The sequence below is a fragment of the Anopheles cruzii genome, chromosome X (assembly GCF_943734635.1).
Source record: "Anopheles cruzii chromosome X, idAnoCruzAS_RS32_06, whole genome shotgun sequence".
NCBI lineage: Eukaryota > Metazoa > Arthropoda > Insecta > Diptera > Culicidae > Anopheles > Anopheles cruzii.
Genome location: NC_069143.1, coordinates 3178418 through 3202623, shown reverse-complemented (window position 1 = coordinate 3202623; position 24206 = coordinate 3178418). Strand labels below are relative to the sequence as shown.

Sequence of the window (24206 nt, the reverse complement as noted above, 5' to 3'; positions counted from 1 at the left end):
CATTATTCAATCAATGACAATCCGAGGATTTATATTGTGTGATGAAAAGTAGTATGTTTTGTGTATTGCTTTTGACTTTACCTGGCAATTACAGGGTGGCAACGTGAAAGTGATACACTTAAATTATGTCATAAAAGTCACAAAAAAATTTCTTTCTCTCTTCTTGCAGTTTTAATAACATGTTAAAGTAGTAAAGTTACAATGTACTTAGTTCAATTCAAATCTTGCGCCTTTATGTTTGATTACGGCCCGAAGTCGCTTTTCGAAAACATCACACGCCGCACGCACGACTTCGTTCGGCATTTCATCCCAAATTTTGACTAAACGATTTTTAAAGTGTCCAAACTCATATGCTTTACGTTGTCTAACTTTCCTAGACTGAAGTCAAGTGGGTTCAAATCTGGAGACGATGGGGGCCATTCAGAGGAACTGATAAAACATGGCAAATTTTGTTTACACCATTTCTGAACAACCAATGCTTTATGCGCAGGTGCTGAGTCCTGCTGAAAGCAAAAATCTTCATCTCCATGAAGTTCCTTGGCAAAAGGAAGCAAATGGCTTCTGATAACGTTTTCCAACTAGTACTCCTTGCTGATTTTCACGCCCCAATCGATGAATAACAGTGGTAGTTTCCCTTTTGCTAATATTGCTCCCTAAACCATCACAGCTGATGCATTTTGGTACCTCTCGACCCCTTTTTTTTCGGCTGGTACATCACGAAGACTTCCGCCATAGACACGATCATTTTGCTTGTTTAAAGTTGCCTCTAAAGTAAAAAATGTTCGTCCGAAAAAATTATCTTGTGAGCAGCGTGCGTCTTCAGGAGCATCCGAGATCTGGCAACCCTGTCGGCAATATTTTTGAGAAAAAATCCATGAATCCTCTGTTTCTTAAAAGGGCTATATCCAAGATCCTTCTTGATTATGTTTTGCATGGAGGTGTGAATCATTTTCATCTCACGTGCAATTTTTCTTCTCGAGCGGGCTGGATTTCGTCGAATACGCTCCTTCGCCGCTTTGATTACCCCTGAAGTCCGTACAGCCCGTTTTTTCCCCGGTTTCTTTGTGGGGACAACAGTACCAGGTTCCTTGAACCGTTTGATGGTCCTGTACACGAATAATCTGGTCAAGTTCAGTTGTGACAGCTTCCTCCATATCTGAATGTTTGTGATGTTTTGAAGATGCAAGATTTTGATTTGTTCTCTTTAAGAATCTATTACAATTTTCTGGTGAACGAAACACAAGCACAGACTTTATCACATATGAATAGACTGTAAACATAGTACATCTTCAAATAGTAAACAAAGATCGGACCTACAGCTGTAAAAATTAAAACGATGAGCTCTCGAATGAGTGTATCACTTTCACGTTGCCACCCTGTACAACCGCCGAGAGGTCCTGACCTGCAACAGAAACTGGTGGGTGCCACCCGAGTTGAACACCTTAATCTATCAATTCGTTATGCCTGCCGTTCTCGCAATGCAATCGATGCACTACTGCCATCTTTAAAGGGACCACCACGTCCTCTCCCACTTCACGTTACGTTGCGGCTTCTGGACGACCTAAGAAGACTTTATGGGCTACTTCGTCGTTCGCCATTCTCATAACATGACCGGCCCACTCGAGCCAGGGGAATTTTTTACGCTTAAACAGTGCGTACAATTCGTGTTGGTAACGAATGTTAGTCTTGACACGACGTTTAAGTGAAATAGTTTCTTCAGACTGTAGATTTTGATTTGACCCTAGATCGGGACGACGTCAAACTTTCGTGTACCTATTAGTACGCCACAAATGCTCCCTGCTGTTGATGGTAGGGCTCTGGATTGTGTTGTTGTTTTTACTCTCGTTGGTTGTCTGCAGCTTGCTTATTCCCTATGTAATATTGAGCTTCATTGGTAAACTGAGAACGGGTTCAGTGAGATGCTATCTCTTTTTCGTTTATGTATCTGAAGACCTTTCGGCATCAATCATTAGTCGCCCAGTGGTAACGATTATTTTGATAAATTTTTGGGAACGTATCATTTTGACTTGTTGCGGCTAATACTTTCTTTTCCGTTTTCTTTATGCTTTCAGCAAGATTTCGTGTTCCCACTGAGTGCGGTTTGTGTTCCATTGTATGTACACTAGAGAACGTCATCGATTACATTACGTTTCGGTCAGATTACAAAATAGTCAGCCAATAACTAATAGTTCAACAACTGGTTCGCCGCAACGAATTTTTAGTTAACAACGTTCCGTCAAAAGGTGGGATAACCATGTCGCTTTGGGCCCGGGTAAATCAACTTCCAAGCCATATTATAGAGCAGATCCGTTTCATCTATGGGGCCAATTTCCCCATCGAAGTACGCCACTATCTGGCGGAATGGATCGAGGAACGCCTGCTGTACGTATTTAATATCTTATTGATTTGAGTACAATGTGTACACTCTTGTATATGTCTTTTGTTCGCCTTTCTGCGCTCTTTGTCATATACCTAGAAATGCTCCCGTGTTTGCTGACCAGGAAGGTGCGTGCGAGCAGGATGCTGCGAACTTCGTCAACCAGTTGATAAATGAACTCGAACGAAAAGCAGTTTCTCTGCCGGAGAACAACATCACGATTAAAATACGACTGAACGAGTCAGCACGTAACTTTCGACAGTTGTTTTCACACAATCCCTCCCAGTTATACCATCACCTAATAACCTGTCTACAACGCGAACGTCAATGTGTCGCATATCCGGAGGAGTGCGCTTCGGTACAAGACTCCGAGGTAAACGAGGTTTTCACCACGTTACAGCAGCTACAAATCATGGTGAGGTCCAACGAGAATGACAATCGTAATCTGACGAAAGAGTACGAGCACTTATTACTGGAGGTGCACGAGTTGCAGAAGAATCGTGCACAAATAGACGCGGTAGAGAATCCGGAGATGCGAGCGCATCGACACAGTCAAATCACTCAACATCAGAAGATGGTCAGCGATCGACTGCAATTGTGTTCTGGCAGGCGAATTGCTTTGGTTGAAAACTTCAGGAAAACGATCTTGATCACCAATGAGATGCTGAACAAAGTGTTGAACAAGTATCTTGCCCAATGGAAAATCAACCAGGGTTTCGCTGGAAACGGCGCGTCTACCATCAGTGCAAACAACCTGGACACTATTCAGGCTTGGTGCGAAAGTCTGGCTGACATTATTTGGAATACTCAAGGTCAAATTCGTCTCGCTATCAAGAACAAATCTAAGCTGCACGTAGAGCAAGAAGATGTACCGGATGTACTATCCCAGGAGATAGAAGACGCTACCAGTTTGCTAAAAACACTTGTAACAAGTACATTCATTATTGAGAAGCAGCCGCCACAGGTGATGAAAACTAACACTCGATTCGCCGCTACTGTCCGCTTACTCGTCGGCAACACACTCAACATCAAAATGGTGAACCCGCAGGTGAAGGTTTCTATTATTTCTGGTAAGTGAACAAAAATGCTCAAAATTGTTTCAAATCAAATGAAGCAATGAATCGCCGAACGAAACGTATCCGTTTCATTTGGTAATTGCTTCAATGTTGCAGCTGATTAATGTTGATTGATCAATATTTCTTATAGAAGCGCAGGCCCAGCAAACACAACAATTAAACAAAGCTTCAGAACAGTCGTGTGGCGAAATAATGAACAATATTGGAAATCTCGAATATAACGAGACGACCAAGCAACTGTCCGTTAGTTTTCGGTGCGTGCGTTAAAAATATGACGAAAAGTCTAGTAGTTGATTGGTAAAAATGATCGTAATTCACTATTCGCACATATCACAATTTTAGCAATATGCAGCTAAAGAAGATAAAACGGGCAGAGAAAAAAGGAACGGAGTGCGTAATGGATGAAAAGTTTGCCCTTCTGTTCCAATCAAGCTTTGCTATTGGTCACGGAGACGTAGTATTTTCGGTAATAATGTTCACAGTCATTTCATGCCTATTTCGCCGACGTTCTAATTTCTCCCAATGTGTTGAATAGGTTTGGACTATTTCGCTACCGGTCGTCGTTATCGTACACGGTAACCAGGAACCTCAATCGTGGGCCACCATCACATGGGACAATGCGTTCGCCGACGTCAATCGCATCCCTTTCCAAGTGCCAGATAAGGTGTGTTGGAACAAGCTGGCAGATGCGTTAAACATGAAGTTCCGTGCTTCAACTGGTCGCTCGCTGACTTCGGAAAACATGCACTTTCTGTGCGAGAAAGCATTCAAAACCAGTCTACCGTTTCCGGTTCCGAACGATTTAACTATAATGTGGTCGCAGTTCTGCAAAGAACCGATCCCAGATCGTTCATTCACCTTCTGGGAATGGTTCTACGCCGCCATGAAGGTAACTCGCGAGCATCTTCGCGGACCGTGGATGGATGGCAGCATCATCGGGTTTATCCATAAATCGAAGGCTGAAGATTACCTTCTGAAGTGCTCCCGTGGCACCTTCTTGCTACGCTTTTCGGATAGTGAGCTCGGTAAGCTTTAATTAAAATAGATGCTTTTGAGCTTAAACATTTTGATAAATTGCCCTTAGTTTTACTTTACACATTACGCTAAATTTCGTGTGTTCTTTACATACTGTCACTCACATTATACATTGTTTTTTTAGGTGGTATTACTATCGCGTGGGTGAATGAGGGCAACGACGGGCAACCACAGATTCTTCATATTCAGCCGTTCACCGCTAAAGATTTCTCCACTCGTTCGCTCTCAGATCGCATTCGCGATTTTGACGATTTATACTACTTGTGTTGTTTGTCGCTGCGATCAACGGTTAAAAAATGTTTTAAGCACGACCGGGCCTAGGTTGAGTTGACAGCGGTGGAGTGAACCCAAACTGTTATACGCAACAACTTGTTTCCCAATAAGCCGAAGCACGAAGCGTTCGATCGCTACACAACACCTGTTGGTCCCCCGCGCAACAAAAATTATATTGCGTCAGAAGTGCGCGCAGTGCTGATGCCGGGGCCAACCAGTAACCAAATGAACAGCTACCCTAATACTCCGAGTTACAACATTCAATCTCCAGATGCATCACGTGACACTCCTTCCACAGGGTAAGTAAATGTTGAAGAATTTTATCTTTTACGCTATATCACTACGCTACCACAATAATTTGGCTTTATTTCTATTAAACGCCTGCTTTTGTTCATCATGACTGTTACTTTTTGGTATATCATTGCCGCATCATAGTATCGTTTTCTATCGTCGATTGCATCAAGCTGCTCGCTTTGTAGATCAGTTTGATTTGCTTATAGTTCAAACATAGTTAGCATCTACGAGCGGCTTGTGCTTTACGTTTTAGCTACTCTTATGAATAATTAGTTATATTTTTGTTCCGTGTGTCTTGCTTTGCTTATACTGTTCACACTAACATATTCCTCCTAACTAACAAACATTTTAGTTTGATGCTATGTTAAAGTATGTGAAATCATGTCCGTCATTCGAATCTTAACTGATACACATAACAAACTATCGAGTAAATTGTTATTCGATTGTATGTAATGTATATCTATCGGTATATTTTAAAAATTTTGTATAATGTAGTGCACTCACTAACATAAGCATTTGTTTATTAATTCACTTGCAGCTATCAAAATAGTACTATAATGCATCTATAGTCATTAAATTTGTACTAAAACAATTGCTTGCGATACTAACAAATTGTGGTAAATTTTATGTTGGTAAAGCAATCCTGACTCCTTTGGCGAAATATGTTAAAACAGGTACAACCCATCACTATAAAATGACGCCATTGACAGATACAGATACAACTCAATGCACAATGTATAGTGCTAGTTCATATCTCGGCTGAATATTATATGCAAATGAACAATACTTTACTGGCGGAAACATGAAAAACATGTGAAAAGTAAGGTATTTTCATTCATAATTATTTGTTGACAAGTTTGTTACATTTTCCGACATTATATTTGTTACAATGCATAACAAAACATACGCAAACTGTGCCAATTTTGCGTTATTCCAAACAATCTAACAGTATTTACCTCCAATGCAAATCGTTGCGTTGTTTCATTTTTTGTTTAATGGATCAGTAAGACGACCCAGTAATTAGACACCACCATCTAAGCGCCATAATCAATTATCAACATGCTAACTAACTAAATTCATAATAGCCAACGAAAACTAACTATGTTTAACTAATATGTAAGCAAATTACATACGGAGCAAACTTGAGAGTGTTCCCGGAAGAGGTGGGATACGGTATCAAGGTGAGAGGTTTGGTACTTATCCATCAAACTATTCGAGCGGAGTCCCACACAGTTCTATTTTTGTTTGTTCGGCTGTAGTTCGAGTATTTGCTCCCCTTATCAGAAAGAAAATAGAAGTATGTTAGTGGTCGAATATGTGCAATTCATCGAATCTGAACTTGGTGTAAGATAATTGGCCTATAGAACCGTATCATTGTTTTTTTATTTTCTTTTTTATGAGATTAAATTTTCTATTTTCATTATTCCAATGTCGGAAATCCAACACAAGACGAACTGTTCTAAAAGTTTTGCATTACTTTGGTGTAACTGTCGTTGTGGAGCTGAATGGGCGACTAACAATACACTGTATTTCGGATGCCATATTCCATCTGCTCAATAAAATACCGCATCGTCAAACTGTTTAAGGAGATAGATGAATATCACCTTTTCATTGTTGTGCTATTGTTGAGCTGTCAGGAATTGACCACAGTTGTCGATAAACACTAAGGATCATATTTACAGGAAAAGCTGTTTGTACTAATGTTGATACCTACCTGTGTGTGTGTACATGTTAGTGTAACTTACATATTTCACGCTCTAAGGGGTTTATTAGCCAGAAGCAAAACCTAACATGAGGAGTACTGTTTGACATCGCTTGCAGATGCCTACCTCTTGTTAGTGTTTCGATACGCATATAGCAGGTATAGCCAACGTGTGATTTTGTCTGCGCAGTGCCTTGTTTATGCAACTCATTCCATATGTGCAATGTACAACATGTTTTCGCCTGCTTGTTTCTGTTTGTCATGCTACATTGGTTTTTTGCATAATGCAAAATTCAACATTTTTCTCTAACTGGTTTAGCGGGAGCCTTTTTATTTCGCAAAAACTATGGCTCAGTGACAGTAATGCTTTTTGCTGGCAGGAGCATCTCTCTGGAGTAGATGTTTCTGCGTGGTTAGTGATTTTTTTTATCTTTTAATTTTTTTTGTTTATTCTTTCCCAAAACCCATTTGGCGTGATTTTTACGAATCAAACAATGCAACTGTTTCCGCAACAATGCAACTTACACAACGTAAACTGCAACTTATGCAGCTTAACAAACGTACATAGCCAGCAAATGGAAATTCGTACCTTGGGTTACCAGCACCGTTACGCTGCGACCTCTGATCTACACGTCAAGGCGGATGGTGTGGCAGGACAGCACGACGGAACATCCGGGTCTTTACCTTGTGCGCTATCATATGACAGTTACAGCCCGCTGCGCCCAGTATCATCGGCAAGTGCATTGTCATCTATCAGGAGTACCACCTATTCCCCAGAGCACGCTCCCCTACCGATTCATCCGGCAGGATACGATGCTGAACAACAGCTGCCGACCAACTATTCACAGCATCAGCTACAACTGCATGAGCAAACCACGGGTTCTGTGATGGATACTTGCTGCGAGGAAGCCCACCAACAGCAATCCTTACCATTACTATCTATGTCGACAGCATTTTCATTCACCGTCGGAACGAATTCGGGCCGACCGCAAGAATCTAAATTTGACGCTGGCGACGACGTCATGACTGACAGTACCGCGGTGGTTCGTACTGTTAGTTCGATATGCTCTAGCCTGCCAGTGCTGAACTTGGAAGATGATTTTGGTTGGTCCGATAATAATAATAATAATTATAGTAATAGTAATAACAATAATTCCTGCTGGGATAATTGGGGAGGACGTGTGTGATGATGGTAGGGTATCACCGATTGAGGGCAAACAGTACCCTTAGTACTACAGTCTCCGTCCTTTGGACTGCTCGTCACACGAAACATAAAATGTTCTGATATCCTTGGAGTAACTCAGTAATCGTCTGTAGGGCTGAGTGATATGTGCGCAACGACCTTGTTTTTTAATGATACATAGATTAGTTAACTTCACCGATATGAAAAATAAATGCAACTTTTCGAATTCCCTTGTCATTGTTCCAACCACGTTGGATCGTATGAGAGGAGGACTACTGCAGGGGTTGAAACGGACTAAGCAGTTCGTGGGTGTGAGTGGCGAAGGATAAGGCAGACTTTTTGGTAGACCGTGTTATCTGCCATTTAATATAAATCTTTTATATAAAAGTTTTCGAAAGAAATTTATGCAGTTTCTGCAAATATTATTGGCATTTTATCACACACGACTCAAATGCTGGTTAAGCAAGCTGGGGAATATTTCATAGCGGGCGATTGTAGATCCTAGCTTAAGCTGTCTGCTTTACTTTGATCCTTTTACCACATCAAGCACTTTAAGCTAATCATTAACCGTTGGAACCAATCACCAATCACCAATATCCTTTTACATACTAAGATATTTTTGTAAAATGCCGGATTTCGAAGCAGTATACGCCAATTGAAACATTCAACCATAAAGCTTTTGCACTTTTTTCGGATTGCTCTAGAGAACCCAGCCAAAAAGCTAGAAGAGTTTCAAAACTTGTATATTCTGGAACTGTCAACTCTAACAAGTACATTCATCTGCTTCACTTTATCGTATACTTTGAATTGCTTAATTTGAGTACACATGCACTTGATAGGCCATGACAAATTCGGCAGTAAATCAATATATTTAGCACTCATATATAATAATACTAATACAAGAATTTAATGCAACACAAACTCAAATCCAGATTCTCTTTAATGTATTAACATCGTGAATGCTTGCGGTTGCATCGTGTTGAATTTGTGTGGGTCATTTTTTCATGTAACACGACAGCAAATGTGTATCACTCAGAGCAAACCTGAAAAATAGGACACTATATGATAGAAAAAATTATCAATGTAACATCCGTGACATGTGACGTCTATGTTTGTATTTACAAGCTTTCAAGAGCCTTCCTTCTTCACTATCACTCAATTTTAATGTACACAAATTTGTAACTCGTGTTATTGAAGTTTATTGTTGGTAGAATTTTACACGGTCGATTCGTCTGAACAGGTTTCGTGTAAATGTATCATTACTACAACGCGTAATGCAACGAAACAAAATATATAAAAAGCTTACAACACGATCAATTAGATTTAGCGTTGAAAAGTACCCTTGAAAAGATGAATTTCGAGCTTAAACAACCATGTGTTGAAAACTGGAGAGAGCATTAGATTTATGACAGAAATTATAAAGAAATGTAAAACCAATATAAATGACAAATATTTGAATCGTAAATTCAACAGTAGCAAATGTCCGATAAAACACCATTCTCCGTTATTTTAACTTTTACCTTAAAGTTTATAGTAACGAAGCATGTGCATGTGCTCTCCATGCGCTCCAGCGCTGTCCTTTTAGCATGTGCTCTATTATTTAAATGTGTACGAGTACTTTACACAAAAATTACTCTAGTTAGAAAATTAGGGTAGTGAAACTTAATTATAGTGATATTCGCGAAGACATGAATATCAAAGTAAATAATCGTTTATTTTTGGTTTATAGAGTCGCTAAAAGTAACTTTTCTGCGCTTCATTCTCAGTGGCAAAATTATTCATTTACGTATATACGTACATGCTTTCATTTTTTTTTACTTTCTCTCGAATTAAACATACATTTTTCACTCATTTACTGTTTCTGACACATATATTTAGTTATTTGCTCAATTATCTATTTCCTAGCTTTTTTTTGCTTATGTATGCAAAGTATGTAGACAAAAAGTTCGCAGCGTTTTTTTTATCAACGACGCCGTAGATATTTGATGATCCACTTTATGATCATTATAATCAAAAATATTCTTCATTCCATATGCTATTATATTATTTCCAATATTATTTCATTTTGGATGTTTATAAATATTTGATATTTGATATTGTCTTACTTTAACCTGCCTTCGTGCCTAACTTCAATCGTTGGTGTTAGTGTTCTTACTGTTAGTTTTCGGTCGTTATTTTTGTCTTTAATAACGTTATCATATAATTCCCTTCAACTTTTACATACAATTTTAAAGAAAACGCTACGAATAGGCTTCTCTTTTTAGTATATTTAGTAGTACGATAATCGGGTATGTTATGTTATTTGTTGTGAATATGTGTCTTGATTTATTTTTTTCTCCTTCTATGTTACCATTCCTGCCCTGGGCTCTTTTCCGTTAAACCTCAACAACGTTCGGACATTGCTTTTGTAACCGATCCCTGATGCGTGCAGCTATGGTAACGTGAACTTCAGTCAGGTACCCGATTTCGAGTTAGAAAACATCGGTATATTTTCTACACAGTTTCATTAGCCGAACGCATCACAGCCGGTGTGCTGTAAAATATTTTTTTTCTACATTGGGCATACGTTTTGTTTTTCTATACGGATACCAGACAAATTCAAATCGTTATTATTTAAGCCTTTTTTGAAGTACAGGAATCACAGGACTCCCTGACCGACGATCTCAGAATGGTAAGGATAAAATGAACAGTCTTCCTAGCCGTACCAAAAGCTGCTATTTAACAATAATCGTTTTGTTGCTTTGATCAGAATTTTAGTAAACAAAACATTGAACCGAACGCACTATACGTCAATACTAAGAAAAATGTGTGTAGTGAAATTAAAAATGAAGTGAAGGTACACCTCAATGGAATTTGAAACTAAATTGCCTGGAAGTATCGTCTTTCCCGCAACTTTTAACGCAAAACATCGAATTAAAATATTGTTTTTTTTTGCGTATTTCTACACAGCAGTCTGTGCACAGGAACGGAGCGAAGGTTATGGTTATGATCATGCAGATGATGCTCCTAGCTATTTAAGATATGCATCTAGAATCACTTCAATGTCATTTTATTAACATAAAATTGACTAAAACGACAATCGACGACACGATAAGAGACTCTAGTAGACTTCACCAACATAGTTTGAATGACTGCATATTGTTAGTATCGTTCAGTACTTTTTCATAAGTTTGTCCAGTAAAAAATGTATTGATATGTCCTTGCTCGACTGTGCTTACTTCTGAAGGGTTTAAAAGAAAACTCAAATTGGCAATCGGTATAACTGTATGGGTAACGCGTCCTACATTTAGAATCTGAATTCCATTAAAATGCTTAAGGGCACAATATTGTACATACATTTTCAAAAAAAAAAAAACAGTTTTGTTCAAGTATCTTTTAAATTTGTATAAGCTTTTTCAAAATGTAGTAAAAGAAATGTCTATGTTTGAAATCTTTAGATTCTTTCATCACGCAGGGGCTAGCGAAACAAAGTTTATCATCTGAACATATGAATAATATGTGGAAATACGTATATTTTCTTTTTGAATAGCTTTTTTAAGATGTTTAATGTTAGTTTAAGAATCTTAGAGCAAAATTATGACGATTAAATGACATGTTGCTTCAATGTCGTATAGCGGTACAACCATTTGCAACCGTAGGTGAATTTGAGCGATGCGAAAGAAAGTTTATTTGAGGCATGAAATTTTTAATTTTTTAATTCTTATTCCTTCATTTGGCTAGATATAATAGCAGTAAAAGTAGATTTAGTTATTTATGAGTCATAATAACGTGATGTTTATGCGGTTTGGTAATTAAAAGCAGAACCAAGGGTGAGAAATGCACGGCGAATTTTATTCCCCCGCTTGTAAAATGATAGAAACTCGGAAAAATGTAAGCTAACGGATGAAGATCGTCAAATAGTCAAATAAATATAAATATGGCGTATTGGCATATTTGGCCAAAAATATTTGACGAAAGAGAGGCAAAAATCGATAAAATAACCAAGAGTTTTAGTAATGAAGGTTGTGTTTATCGTGTTAAAGCTGATGGGCATAAAAAATCAACACCAAAGCATACTGATAAAAGTATAGTAAACATATAAATTCGAAATTGTTTTCTATCTTCCAAAACTATTCAACAAAAACATCAATCAGAAGGTATAGTTGTGCCTTCTGTGCCAGACATCCGACCTACACAATATAATCTGTCAAAAAGTTCAAGCACCTAAGTAAGCCAATTTAAAAAAAAAGAATAATATTATACCATCAGCATATTTTAAATACTACCTTCATTTTGGGCGAAGGTGCTCTGGACTAGTGCATTGTCGGTAAGACTCAACCACAGTTGTGGGGAGTTGACTTGAAAGCCTACGAAAACATGATGACAGACTTGTTGGTCAAGATTTCATTCTACAACAGAATAATGCACCAATTCATAAAGCACAAGTAGTCATGCTGTTCCTCTAGGATGGAGATTTAAGGTTTTAGACTATCTTCCACAATGCACAGGGCAGCGAACTATTGAGAATATGATGTTCATTGGTATAGGTAATCGAGTAGCTGAAAAAATGTGACGTAATTTATTAGAATTTGCTCAATGAACTGTAACTGTTTTAACAGCTTGGTCAACAATAATAATTGAGGGCCGTATGACATGACAAAATCCCGCCGTTCTGCAATATCTAAGCTAAGCGGCATGCATTGTGGAAAAGGAACTTTGTTCAGCACCAGAGAAATTTTGTGTGCGTGGTATATGCATGGCTAACATTATTCGTGTGTATCAATGATCCCTAAAAGGCCAGGAATAATCTTTACACGTCCTAATCTATGTTTTGGCTGATCTTTTATTGACTCAAAGACATTTCTTTGCATTTAATAGATTTTTTTTTCTTTTGAAATAAACTTTGTTTCGCTAGCCAATGTATCATTGAAAAGATTTTAGTTTTTTTAAGGTTTTGTTTTCACGTCAAACCTCTAATCGAAGCAAAACACAAGACTTTAGTTTAATATAATTGAAAGTGGTATAATTGGAAACATTTCTTGGCTTTTTTGTACGATTTTGAGCATGGAAATATGACAATGAAATAAAATACACAAATTGTTTTCTAATTTTCATCTGTTTACTAATTCGGATGTTAAGCTTCGAATGTAATAATAATGGCCTCGAAAGTATGGTTAAATATGTCTTGAGCCGTTTTGCGTTTTTCAGTGGTCCACACGGTATGATCTGTGGAAGCTCAATTGGTTTTCTAAAGTGATGGTGACCAACACGTGATGGAGACAATAATGATGACAAATGCCATGAGGTTACGTTTTCAATAATATTACATACCATTTTTTATATTTTGATTAGAGATTTCGTGGTTTAGAAAAATACCCCATACTTAAAATATTGGCATGACTGAATGTATTTTTGAATGAAATTGTTTTTTTCTCGTTTCTTGCCAGACTGCGAAGCTTCATATTTTGGTTTCATTACGAAGTAATCCATTGCTTAAGTTACGTCCGATATGGTCATGAAGAATGCAGTTCGTTTTTGTGATCTTCTTTTTTATATACAAACCCTTTCACTAACTGCTACCATTGACACGTACGGACCAGGCACGAGAATAACTGACCCTGCAATATCATAAAGTTAGATGGTATACTGATATACAAGTGCAATGAAATGCGATGAGTGAGAGGTATGATAGGATGAAATAGTTTAAATAATGCTTAACAAAAGGCCTAACGGATCCCATCCGTTGATTGACGAGGCTGTTGATGTACGAGCTAATGTTATTTATGTGCCCCATTGTGTTTTTAACATTAATAGCTTAGTTGCGTAGGCCAGTTGATAATTTATTTTATCGATTTGGCTAAATTTAAACTCACTTTGCGTACCCCATTTGCGACGATAAAAATAGTAAATCTAATATATAAATGATGCTGATGATGAACCTTTCTACGTGAACTTTTTAATTGATAGACAACTACTCCTTCGAACTCTTGTTCTTGTTTTCTTACTAATTATCAAGTTGCAATGTGGCCCAAAAAGAAAATTTCAGGCGTATAGTGGGTCGTAAAGTCAGTTGTTTATAAGTACCGCCGCATCTTGACTATCTTGACTATCGTCCAGGCAATACTTTATCGTGACACCTTAGTTCGTTATAATCCCATTACGCACGTGAAGAATAGTCTTCGCCTTGGTGATGGTATAATGGCATAATATAATATAATATAATATAATAAGCTGTCAGTATCAATTCTATACAAAAAACTGAAGTTGCGCAGAATAACGCATGTACAACACAACGAGTGGGGTTGCGTTTTGTAGTTTACGTTCTTAATGCAACTTTAACAAACTGTGCGGGGTCTTTACTTTATGTCTAACTTTATGTAGCCAAGATTAGGCGGTGCTAGTAAACAACAGACTTTAGCGACACGCCAAACAAAATTTATCATTGGAATATTTGATTAAATTTAAGCAACAAATGTGGGTATTCACTTTTCCACCGCCTTTAGAAGATTATGAGATTGATTTAATTGTGATTAAATTAATCACACCACAGCCATTAATCATAACCATAGTAAATTTGACCATTTGTGAATTCGAGCGCTGCAAAACAAAGTTTATTCAAGGTTTCTTTTAATTTTTCGCATTCAATTTTTTCTTGATATTACAAGCTCTGGATTAGATTTAGTTATTTATGAGTTACAAAATGCAGATTTATGGGTAAGAAACGCGTGGAGAAGAATTCATAAGATATTGGCCAATTTATTAAGTTCTTCAGCGTGTAAGACGACCTCGAAACAACTAAAACTAAACGACGATGAACGTTAAATGGACAAAAGTTCGAGTGTACCTTATAAAAAAGTGCCCGAAATTCATTTATTTATGCGATATCTGTTTATTGGTCAAAATCGATATTGTCTCCTGCAAAGTAGTCCCCAAGGACTGGAACGCACGTATGCCAACACGTGATGCGATGATCCTCAAAACCATTTGTTAAACTCGATGCTTGGTATCTCCATTGGAGTTGATTTATCCATTATTTTATCTCGACTCCTGAAGCGCATTCCTCTGGCTTTTTGATTGGATCAAACAGGAAGAAGTCATAGGCTACCTGCCAAATTATTTGAATTCGGTGGTTGTTGGATGGCATTCGTGTTGTTTTAAGCCAAAAACTGGCGGGTAATGATGACAATATGCCACGGTGCGTTATCGTCGTGCAAGATCCACAAGTTGTTCGCTCACAAATCCTTGCGTTTTAATTCACACGAACGGTTCATTTCAACTATTTTTTTAATTATTTTTACGGCTTTTTGTGTTTTTATTAAAGTATCGCTACGGAGACACTTTCCCAACATTTGCAAGGTTTGCGACCCCTTGAAATCTTGTTTTAAACAAATTTACTCGTTGGTCATTCAAATCCATTCTCAAAAATCCTGAACACGCTCAGAGACACACGTACTTAACTCCACGTAACTTTCACAACTGTTTGATTTCAGAAAAAGAAAGTTGACAGTTGGTATATGAGAATTTGGAGAAGGATTGATATTTTACCATCATCATATGTTTTTAACAGCATCTTAATTCATTTCTGGGAAAAAAGTGCTCTGAACGGATGAATTGATGGTAAGATTCGATTACAGTCAAGAGGTCAGCATTTCTTTGATGAGCTGGCCTAATCACTACTACGAAGCAAATTACCAAGTTATTTTCCTCTCAGGATGCATTTCCGTCATGGAACTGGCAAGTGAATAATCTTTTTCAATCATGTTGTCCCGAAAGCCTGCAAAAACATGATGGAAGAAATAATCATTCCTGATAGAAAACGACTTATTAATTTCAGTATTTCATTCTACAATAGAATAATGTACTAATCCACAAAGTACAAGTAGTCATGCAGTACCTGTAGAATGGCGATATTAAGGAGATAGACTATCCACCAGAAAGTCTAGGTCTGCCAACCATTGAGAACATTTGCGAATCAGTGAAATTTTGAGTAACTGAAAAGACCCCGTGTAATTTAACAAAATTAGCTCAATTTATTCAAAAACGGCCAAGACTAAACGCTGAAGGTTGTAGAAGGTACTACGTTACGTTAGGCAATGCGTTAGGCAATGCTGCCTGAGTGTAATGGTATGTTTTGCAGATAATAAACTTTGTTTTGCAACAGGGTGAAACAAATTATTTTGTGTCAATAATACCCACATTGCCACAATTTCATTTAGACAACCTTCATAATGTTGTGAACTAAATTTTGTATAATAAAACGTTATTTGTCTTTCGTGTAGTTAATAATGTTGAAATGAACTTTGTTTTACGAGCCTGAACTTTAAACTTTACTGAAAGCACAACGCGGCTTGAGGAACGCAGGCGCATCGCCAGTGTCGTATGCGATTGTAGTACATTTTCGCCTATCACTAACTTCGCGAATAAGCACTAGGTGTATTAAAAGTGTATTCTAACATCCCTCTTCTTCCCCCGTACATGAAAGACGCCTTTAAATGAGTCCTGCCTGCTGCAAGTAAGTGGAAAGCCTTCTTAGTTGAAATGTCATGAATGTTGAACAACGAAACAAAACGATATACGATGACGATAGCAAATGGAATATGTGTTGTGATTTTAAAACTACCATACAAAAGCGAGACAAAGATAGAGTGAAAGAGAAATTAAGGAGAGAGAGAGACAAACAAAAAATAAGTTACGATATATTTTTGGTCGCAACGAGACCCGATCGGCCTAGCAAGAAATCATCAAACAATGGCCACCAAGTGTACGGAATGCCTAGTACTTCAGCACTAATATATTAAGTTATTTATATACGTCTACGAAGTTGAAGCGACAAGCGATGGACCATGAACTCAATTACTGGATTTTTTCAATATTGTATGCATTCGTATCAATCTAGAAAATGAAAGCATATTGAAATGAACCTAATGACTAATTTTAAATCGATAACACGAATTCCCTTTAACATATTTACAAACATTAAAACGCTAGATAAAACATAGCAACGTTTCCTAAAAGGGTAACTGTTGATGAAAGCTAGAAACGACAAGATCAAGTTCAATTTTTGTTTTGTCGTTCTCTATCTAAGAAAAGGTCTTTTCCTTTCCCCCAGGGCAGAATGAAGAATGTTATTGTTACGACAAGTTGTGGCATAAATACGGCCCAGTCCGTTCTTCTAAGATAAAAAAAACAAGTTGTGGGACTAAATCAGCAGTCATACACAGCACGTGAAGTGAAACGGAAATGTTTGAATGTAGGGACTAGGAAGTTCAGAAAAAAGAATAGGGTCGATAATAAAAAGCTTAGATAAAACAGGGTTTTCATTAAATGAAAAACGAAAAGAAAATTATCCGTATGTGTCTTACCGTTTCCAGTTTATTACAACCGTGGGAGCAACTGAAATTTAAATATTATAGATGTGCAAAAACAGCTCAACGCGTAGTCGCGGGTGTCGATTGTGTTTCTGTAGTCGGTCGTCCTCTATGTACTATCGCGGTAATTTGTTTTGTCGAAGCTAAGTTATGTCAATTCAGTTGACCTATGTAGATGTTTCCGAGCACATAATGTTGTAATATCTCTAACTAAACTAAACAAAATTAACTGTTTAAATGTTCGGAAAGGCACAGTTGTGAGATATAACTGTTGAATCGAGCGCTACTTGGATATGTTTTATCGTTGTAGCAGTTTCGTTATCGAAGCGTATCGCGTATGCAAATTAAAGAGACGCTTCACTGTGCCATATGTCTCCAAAAACCTTTCCGATTGAATTCGAGGTGATTTTAATGTTTAGTGTTATTTTACGAATGGAACATAAAACACCGAGACTTTCGTGTTTAATTTTTTCTGTTACACGCAACTAGTTGCTGTTATACATGGGATTACTCCATTAATCGGTGGTTTATACGATTTTCCAGAACCTTGTTTAAAATCAAAACCATCAAACTATTTAAAATCATGTAAGCAAAGCAGTTACGGCATCTTTTATTACATGCGTCCGGTACTGTGTCTTGCAATGTTGATTATTATGTTTTAGACTTTAGTCGCACCACTTCTGATTGTTTTATTTGTCATGAAACTTGCAAACTCTAGAAGCTGCAATAAATAACGCTTTGCTAAACCGAATTTAGGCGAATTTCAACCATCCCAAATGGGTTGAGGCATACCACAAAGTAAAATTAGTGCAATTAAAGGTAAGACCAGTTTTTTTCTTGTGATTGAAAAGCGTTCAACAGTCGCCAGCGTATTAAAGCCTATCTTTCAGATGCCGGAGTTTCCGGGTTTGCGGCTATCGTTTGAATAGGAGGACAAGTCGGTTTCATGAACTTTTCAACGAAAATAAGCACATGGTGTATGATGTAAAAGTAGAATATAATCCGCAGTGTTTTTTCTTACTGTGCAAATAGGTCTTAGAAACTACGTGTTTCTTGTCAATTTATGTTTCTAATAATCAGCTTCAATATATGAAACACGGCCAGGCTGTTATGAAAACGAGAGAAAAAAAACATATTATGCTATTTGAAAGAAACTATTTCTTAAAAATACCATATATAAAAACGAATATTTATAGAAATCGAAGAACATGATTAAATATTGCAGGAAACAGGTATCAATGTTTCGGATTGATATATACAAGAACAATTAGCTAAACGTGGGATTAAAAATGACTATACAAAAAATGCACAAACAGTATACCTATTAGCCAAACCAGAACAATGCAAAGCGTAGATTTCACTGGCACCTCCTAGGACGGAGATATATGTGCTTTCAGCAACACACATGTTAAGGATTCTACAGGGTTTAAAGGGGCTAGACGGCATACCATTCAATCTTAATACAATTTTATAAAAAAGTAAGTGCACCGTATCAAACCAAACGCAAACAGAACACACTGAGTTAGCGTTGTTCTTGTTCGTATTTTTTTTTCTCAAATGCCAGACAAGAGCGAATTCACAGTGCTGCATAACGCCATGGAGAATGGCAGGACGCGCAACCGGTTTTCATTATTTTGTGAAAAGATTTCAACAAATGCTCACAAAAGCCGAATCCAAAGATAGGTTACTAGAGAGATCACAGAGATCAAACTATAAAGTGAATATGAGCGGCAGTGGGCACAGAGTTCTATAGGCAGTTTCGAACAGTAAATGTGCAGAACTTAATCAGTTAAAACGAACATTTTAAACCCCTCCACAAGAATGGTACACGCAGATCGTGTAGTGCCTGACGAAGGAAAAATTAACAGTAAAAGCACATCTAGTACCTACCTATCAGAGTGATACATCGATTGTCATTGGAAATATGGTTTTGGAATTATAAGCGGAAAACATATTTACATACATATTATCTATATTCGTATGCGGTACTTTCCTCAAACTACACACGGAGCAGCAGCATGAGAAGACGGCAGAATATCGCAATGTATGTACGTAAATCAGTTGTTCTGGTTTCGCTGCCGTCGCTCTGATACCTTCCACAGAAGGGACTGTGCTGCAAATAATGAAATTGAACTAGATTATAGATGCAAAACACATGTAGAAAACACATTTTTCTACAATGAAAAATGGTTCGGTGTGTGTAAATGGAAGTGTTTAAGAATAATTATATTTGTTTATGAATAAATTCTGTGCAAAATTAAATTCTTTGTCCACCAGACTTTTACGTGAGAGCGACTACACAAGCACCGAACGGTGTGTAAATGATCGTTCATTCATCGTTCGTATATCACACTTTTCTAAATAGCATTAGAACAATAATCAATTCAATGCAATAAAAAATATTGATGATTACGTTGGTTGTTGGTTCATTAGTATTAATGAATTTATTTTATGATTATACTATAAGAAAGAATGTGGGACAAGTACCTTTGTATCTTTTGGAACACGCTGTCCATATTTAAGACAGGTACAGACGAAACATAGATTACAATAAATTTACATTACATTTTTTTACATGACACGCTACGTTTCATTCTGAAACGAAGAACTTGTCAATAAAAAAAAGTACCATCCTTAAAGTCACTGTTAGAACTATATTCATTCGCGACGAAGATATCAGTTACCGTAGGTTGATCGTTCGTCGGAATGTGCAGCACCGCCTTCGTACGGCAGCCGAGTTTCGGAACCACTCGAACCACGGAACTAAGCATCACTCTCACTACACGAGGAAAGACGTTCCGCCCCGAGCCATACGTCTGTGCGCGTTCGCTTTGCGATGTCTCTTCCGTTCGCCGGATGTTTCCTTTTTGCTGTCACAGGCCGTGAACGGGACGTGCCGCTCGATCCTTCCTCGTTCACCAGTGACTGTGCTGTGACCGACTGCTGCAATCCTTTATCTAGCGCCTCATCCACCGCGACGACCAGCTCACTGCGCGCAGCTTCGTACTGTTCGTCGTCGAACTCGGGCTTCGATTTGGCGAGCATTTTGGCGATTTTCTTCTCAACCTTAGCTCGCTTATCTTCCGACGCTTCCTGCTGCTTCTCCAGATACGCCTTCAGCCGTTTCTCCTCATTGATGTCGCGCAGACGGCGCCCGCTCAGATCACGGCACGCCTCCCGATTGGTGGTTTTCTCGATTTGCGCTCCGATTGCGCGCAGCATCGAACCGAAGCCACCCTTGCCCCCAGGAAGCCTGCCGTTGATGCACAACGGTGCGCTGCAAGACACCGTTTGCCAGCTGGCAATCGAACGGCCATTCTGAGTGATGTAGTAGTCCTTCGGCGAAAACCCCTGCAAAAGTGCAATGTGGTGAAACATTGAAGCTAGCGACTCACAAAGCTGTTGCCCCGCGTTATGGCTAGATGTTTACCTTCCATGCTGTAATTGCAGCTGCAACTTCTTCCACCGCGTTAGGGCCCACAGGCACTTGCAGCGATTCGCGACCGTAGCGTAATGTGTACATTTTGACCGTATTCCACTAATAGGCTGTTGGTGCTGATGGTGCGCGAAAACTGAAAGTGACGTTTTCTCAATTGCCCTACACCAAACTAATGGTGGAACGATACGGAAAACGGTAAGGGTTCCGACAGTCAATCGGTACACTTGTATGCAATATCGGCGTCGTATGCAACCCCGTACTTTGGCGGCTCATGAGAGACAACCATTTGCGACCAAAAGGTAATTTGAAGTCAACTCCATATAAAATAATTGAAGCGCGAATGCATACGTCAAATCGAAAAACTCAAGTCAATTTCAACGTTATTTGGTCCAACAGCTTACGCTCAGACTAAGGAAAGCTGTCGTCGTGCCGTGCCTCGGGTTTGTTGTTGCGTGACGCCTGCATGTCTCTGTTTATTGCAAGGGCGTTTAAGGGTATGGATCCAAGGATCACCGGGTTAGGGATGGTTTGCTCCAGTGCCTCAATTTTCATGCAGTTATACGTTTTGGTTGATAAATTAAAAACGGTGTGGCGCCTAGTCGGTGCCTCGGTGGAAAAAAAAACTCGAGCCGGTAATACGTCAAAACAATGTGGAAACTGCGCCTCGATTGCTGCAATTCGGAAGCAGCAGCGCCGCGTTCGGTCATTCCTGTTACGCTTATTGCACACAATCTTTAGCGTGCTATAAAGGGTGTGCTGTCAATTGTGCTGGCAAATGTGTGTCGCATGCTGTAAAAGAAAACAATCTGCGCGATTCGCGATAAACGAGAGAATGGAAGAGCGCTGGGACCGCACCGTCCTTACAGAACAAGGTGAATGCGAATGGAGTAGCTCCTGTAATGCCTACTCCCATAGGTGAGCTAGGTTTGGCGTTGCACACGGCCGAGGGGAGCACACAGCCCAACTGCGAGCGGTTTGCGCCCGGCACCAACGGCACTTGCGACCTTATCGACCACTCGCCGGGCGCTTAAGGAACAATCGATTGTCACTGGATAGACTCCGCACGGTGTGGATCGGTGTGGCTTCGCAGCAGCGCAGCCCGTATCCGACGCCGACGAAGAAGCGGACGCACTATCGGCGGTTCAGCGGCTGATAACCGATACTCTGGATCGGTCATCTTGGACTTGGGCGTTGTTGTGGACCGTGTTGTTGAGCAGGTGAGGTGAGGCGGCAGTGATCAGCAGATAAGGGTACTGGAAACCCCGGCGGGGCGTGAGAAAGGCGAACACTCGCTCGGTTTTGGTCTTATCGGCGTATCGGATGGCCCGCTGCGCTTCCTAAAGTGCTCGACGCCGATGCGGGTCACCGCCGAAGGTGTTGAAGGTGTGCATGAGGCAATCGATGGCCACGGTTATACACGCGCGCTCAATCCGGACCGCGTCCACGACCGATAACGCGCGAGTTATGGGGGGCAAGAAGATGGTTGCGGACTGTGGGGGGAATGGACCAACTTTATAAAGCCTCATGTTGCACTCGAGGTGCCACCAGACACACAACCGTCACCTGACACCGTCCACGCGTGCCGTCCTTGGCCGTACCTGCAATCAATAGCATCCATCCACTGGCTCTCCTGCTCTGTCTTCGGTCTAACAAGTTCCCCGGGCGCGCCTAGCACCATGGACCACGTCCATGGAGGACCTGACGATATGGAGATGGCGTGCCCGATGCAGATGGCGGTAAGTAGTAGTAGCGCGCCGATAAGTCCTATTGCAGAGACGGCATGAAACGGCTTCTCGTCTCTCCCTCTCTCTCGCGCGCGCGCACAGTTCCACGGTGGCAGTTGCGAAGTGATCCTGTTCCCCAGCTGGGTGACCACCGAGGTGGGCTTCTTCGTTGGCGCCACCATTGGCTTCTTTCTGTTGGCGTTCCTGTACGAGGGTCTCAAGTTTGCGCGCGAACTGCTGCACGTCTCCGGAGCCGGCAAGCCGGGCTGCGTTGCGCCCGCTTCGCCGCTGACCAAGCGCACCTTCAGGTGAGTGTGGGGGTTGAAGGGTGGGACGGGACGGGGGAAGGATCACGTGCCACGTATGTGTGTGGGTTCGAACGTTCGAATCGACGTTGTTCCGGCCTGGGGTTGGTTCCGGTTCGTACTGTGTGACGCATCCCGAACCCCCGGGGAGGTGAACCGGGAACCGGTGTGTCCTGCGTGTCACCACGCAAGAAGAAAATTGGAAAGGCCCAGACCCGAGCCAGCACCGCTCGAGCCGATGGCTTTGATCGTTTCGCTTAACAGCCGCGAAATGAAGGAGTAATTTTAGGAGTAATCGGAACGAGCGCGCAGGAGACCACCGGTGGTGGTGGTGGTGGTGGTGCAAGGACATCGATTCCCGGAGCACGTGTCGTAAAATAAAATGAAAAAAAAAAATGCTAAACTAAAAAAGGACGGCGTCTCGGCTGGTTCCGGAATCCTCGTTTCGGTTCCGGCGTCCTCCGATCCCCTGAGCCTGGCGCCCGGCGGACGGCGGATTTGAAGCACGGCCACGCGGCACACGGGAAAGGCGCCCGGTGTCCGCCCCAACCCCGGCACACGGCGCAGCCCTTGTCGTGTGCGTTCACCCGTTCACCGCTTTCATCTCTCGGTCACACCGCGCCGGCCCGGGCCGGCCGCTACCGATTTGAGCCTTTGTTCTTTCCGCAAAGTGGTGCTGGCCGAGTGGCGGAGGCACGCGTTCGCGGAAGGGTGCGGGCGAAGGATTCAAAGGCTGGGTATGGAAAAACGGCGATAATAAATTGCCTCCACCACACGGACACGGCACACTGCGGGGCTGCCCAGCTGCCTGCACGCGCCCTTGTTACGCGAAGATTTCGCCACCGCGTCCGCGTCCCCTCTCTCCCCTCCGCAGCCCTAACGGGTTCGATGCTTCGACGACGGTGGCCGACGAGGGCCGGGCCGGAAAAACGGACCGGATATTAGAACCTGGACCTGGAACTGGACCAGACCAGACTGAGAATGGGTTGACTCGCGCCCACAGAGCCAGTCTCTGTTAGTCTCTGTTGCTTTCTGTAACGGTGCCGTTTCTCGGGGGCGGAAATAGGGCTTGCCGATTGCGTTACCTACCGAGTGCTCTATCAACTGTGTTCCTCAATCCCGTAGGGAGGCCCTGCTCAGCCGGGTGCACCTCGTGCAGAGTCTGCTCCACCTGGTGCAGGTGATCGTCTCCTACCTGCTGATGCTGATCGTGATGACGTACAACTACTGGCTGTGTTTGGCCGTCGTGCTGGGGGCCGTCTGCGGGTACTACATGTTCGGCTGGGTGCGCAACAGCTCCGTCGACCCGACCGAGCACTGCAACTGAGAGCCGGCACCGGCACTACCGATGAGACTACGTCACGTTACCTCTTCACTCTCTTCACTCTAGTTTAATAAAACCACGAGCACACTACGTCCTGTCACCTGTAACGGTGTCACGTGTCGTTTCA

General features: G+C 40.8%; 3 protein-coding genes across 4 annotated transcripts in view; 2 read left to right on the top strand and 1 right to left on the bottom strand.

The window, feature by feature from the left end:
* LOC128271987 (signal transducer and transcription activator-like) overlaps positions 1 to 12981 on the top strand; it is a 17697-nt gene extending 4716 nt beyond the window's left edge. The window contains exons 2-9 of the mRNA XM_053009694.1: positions 2073 to 2382; positions 2477 to 3447; positions 3584 to 3707; positions 3796 to 3919; positions 3989 to 4478; positions 4613 to 4747; positions 4856 to 5060; positions 10372 to 12981. Of these exons, the coding sequence (XP_052865654.1) occupies positions 2255 to 2382; positions 2477 to 3447; positions 3584 to 3707; positions 3796 to 3919; positions 3989 to 4478; positions 4613 to 4747; positions 4856 to 5060; positions 10372 to 10450 (2256 nt within the window). The 5' untranslated portion in view covers positions 2073 to 2254 and the 3' untranslated portion in view covers positions 10451 to 12981. The remainder of the gene's footprint in view (positions 1 to 2072; positions 2383 to 2476; positions 3448 to 3583; positions 3708 to 3795; positions 3920 to 3988; positions 4479 to 4612; positions 4748 to 4855; positions 5061 to 10371) is intronic.
* A 6294-nt stretch (positions 12982 to 19275) lies between these two features.
* On the bottom strand, positions 19276 to 20890 carry LOC128273599 (splicing regulator SDE2-like). Of its 2 annotated transcripts, XR_008269268.1 has the most exons (3): positions 20718 to 20890; positions 19775 to 20638; positions 19276 to 19400 (listed from the first exon to the last, which is right to left on the bottom strand). XR_008269268.1 is itself a non-coding variant. In XM_053011605.1 (2 exons), the coding sequence occupies exons 1-2, from the start codon at positions 20808 to 20810 to the stop codon at positions 20051 to 20053; spliced, it is 681 nt and encodes a 226-aa protein (XP_052867565.1). In that variant the 5' UTR covers positions 20811 to 20890; the 3' UTR covers positions 19688 to 20050. The 2 variants fall into 2 exon arrangements, 1 of the variants encoding a protein (XP_052867565.1); XM_053011605.1 differs by lacking the exon at positions 19276 to 19400 and having other exon boundaries at positions 19688 to 20638.
* Positions 20891 to 22372: 1482 nt separating this feature from the next.
* On the top strand, positions 22373 to 24134 carry LOC128270312 (high affinity copper uptake protein 1). Its single transcript, XM_053007716.1, has 3 exons — positions 22373 to 22462; positions 22553 to 22758; positions 23881 to 24134. Exons 1-3 carry the CDS (start codon positions 22403 to 22405, stop codon positions 24080 to 24082), a joined length of 468 nt encoding a protein of 155 aa, XP_052863676.1. The 5' UTR covers positions 22373 to 22402; the 3' UTR covers positions 24083 to 24134.
* Positions 24135 to 24206: the final 72 nt, after the last annotated feature.

Excerpts from the sequence above, each read along its gene's own strand:
- LOC128273599 (XM_053011605.1), bottom strand. The coding sequence starts at position 20,810 with ATGTACACATTACGCTACGGTCGCGAATCGCTGCAAGTGCCTGTGGGC. Across the intron at positions 20,639-20,717 it reads CTGCAATTACAGCATGGAAG|GGGTTTTCGCCGAAGGACTA; the intron begins GTAAACATCTAG and ends GCACTTTTGCAG.
- LOC128270312 (XM_053007716.1), top strand. The coding sequence starts at position 22,403 with ATGGACCACGTCCATGGAGGACCTGACGATATGGAGATGGCGTGCCCG. Across the intron at positions 22,463-22,552 it reads CGTGCCCGATGCAGATGGCG|TTCCACGGTGGCAGTTGCGA; the intron begins GTAAGTAGTAGT and ends GCGCGCGCACAG. Across the intron at positions 22,759-23,880 it reads CTGACCAAGCGCACCTTCAG|GGAGGCCCTGCTCAGCCGGG; the intron begins GTGAGTGTGGGG and ends TCAATCCCGTAG.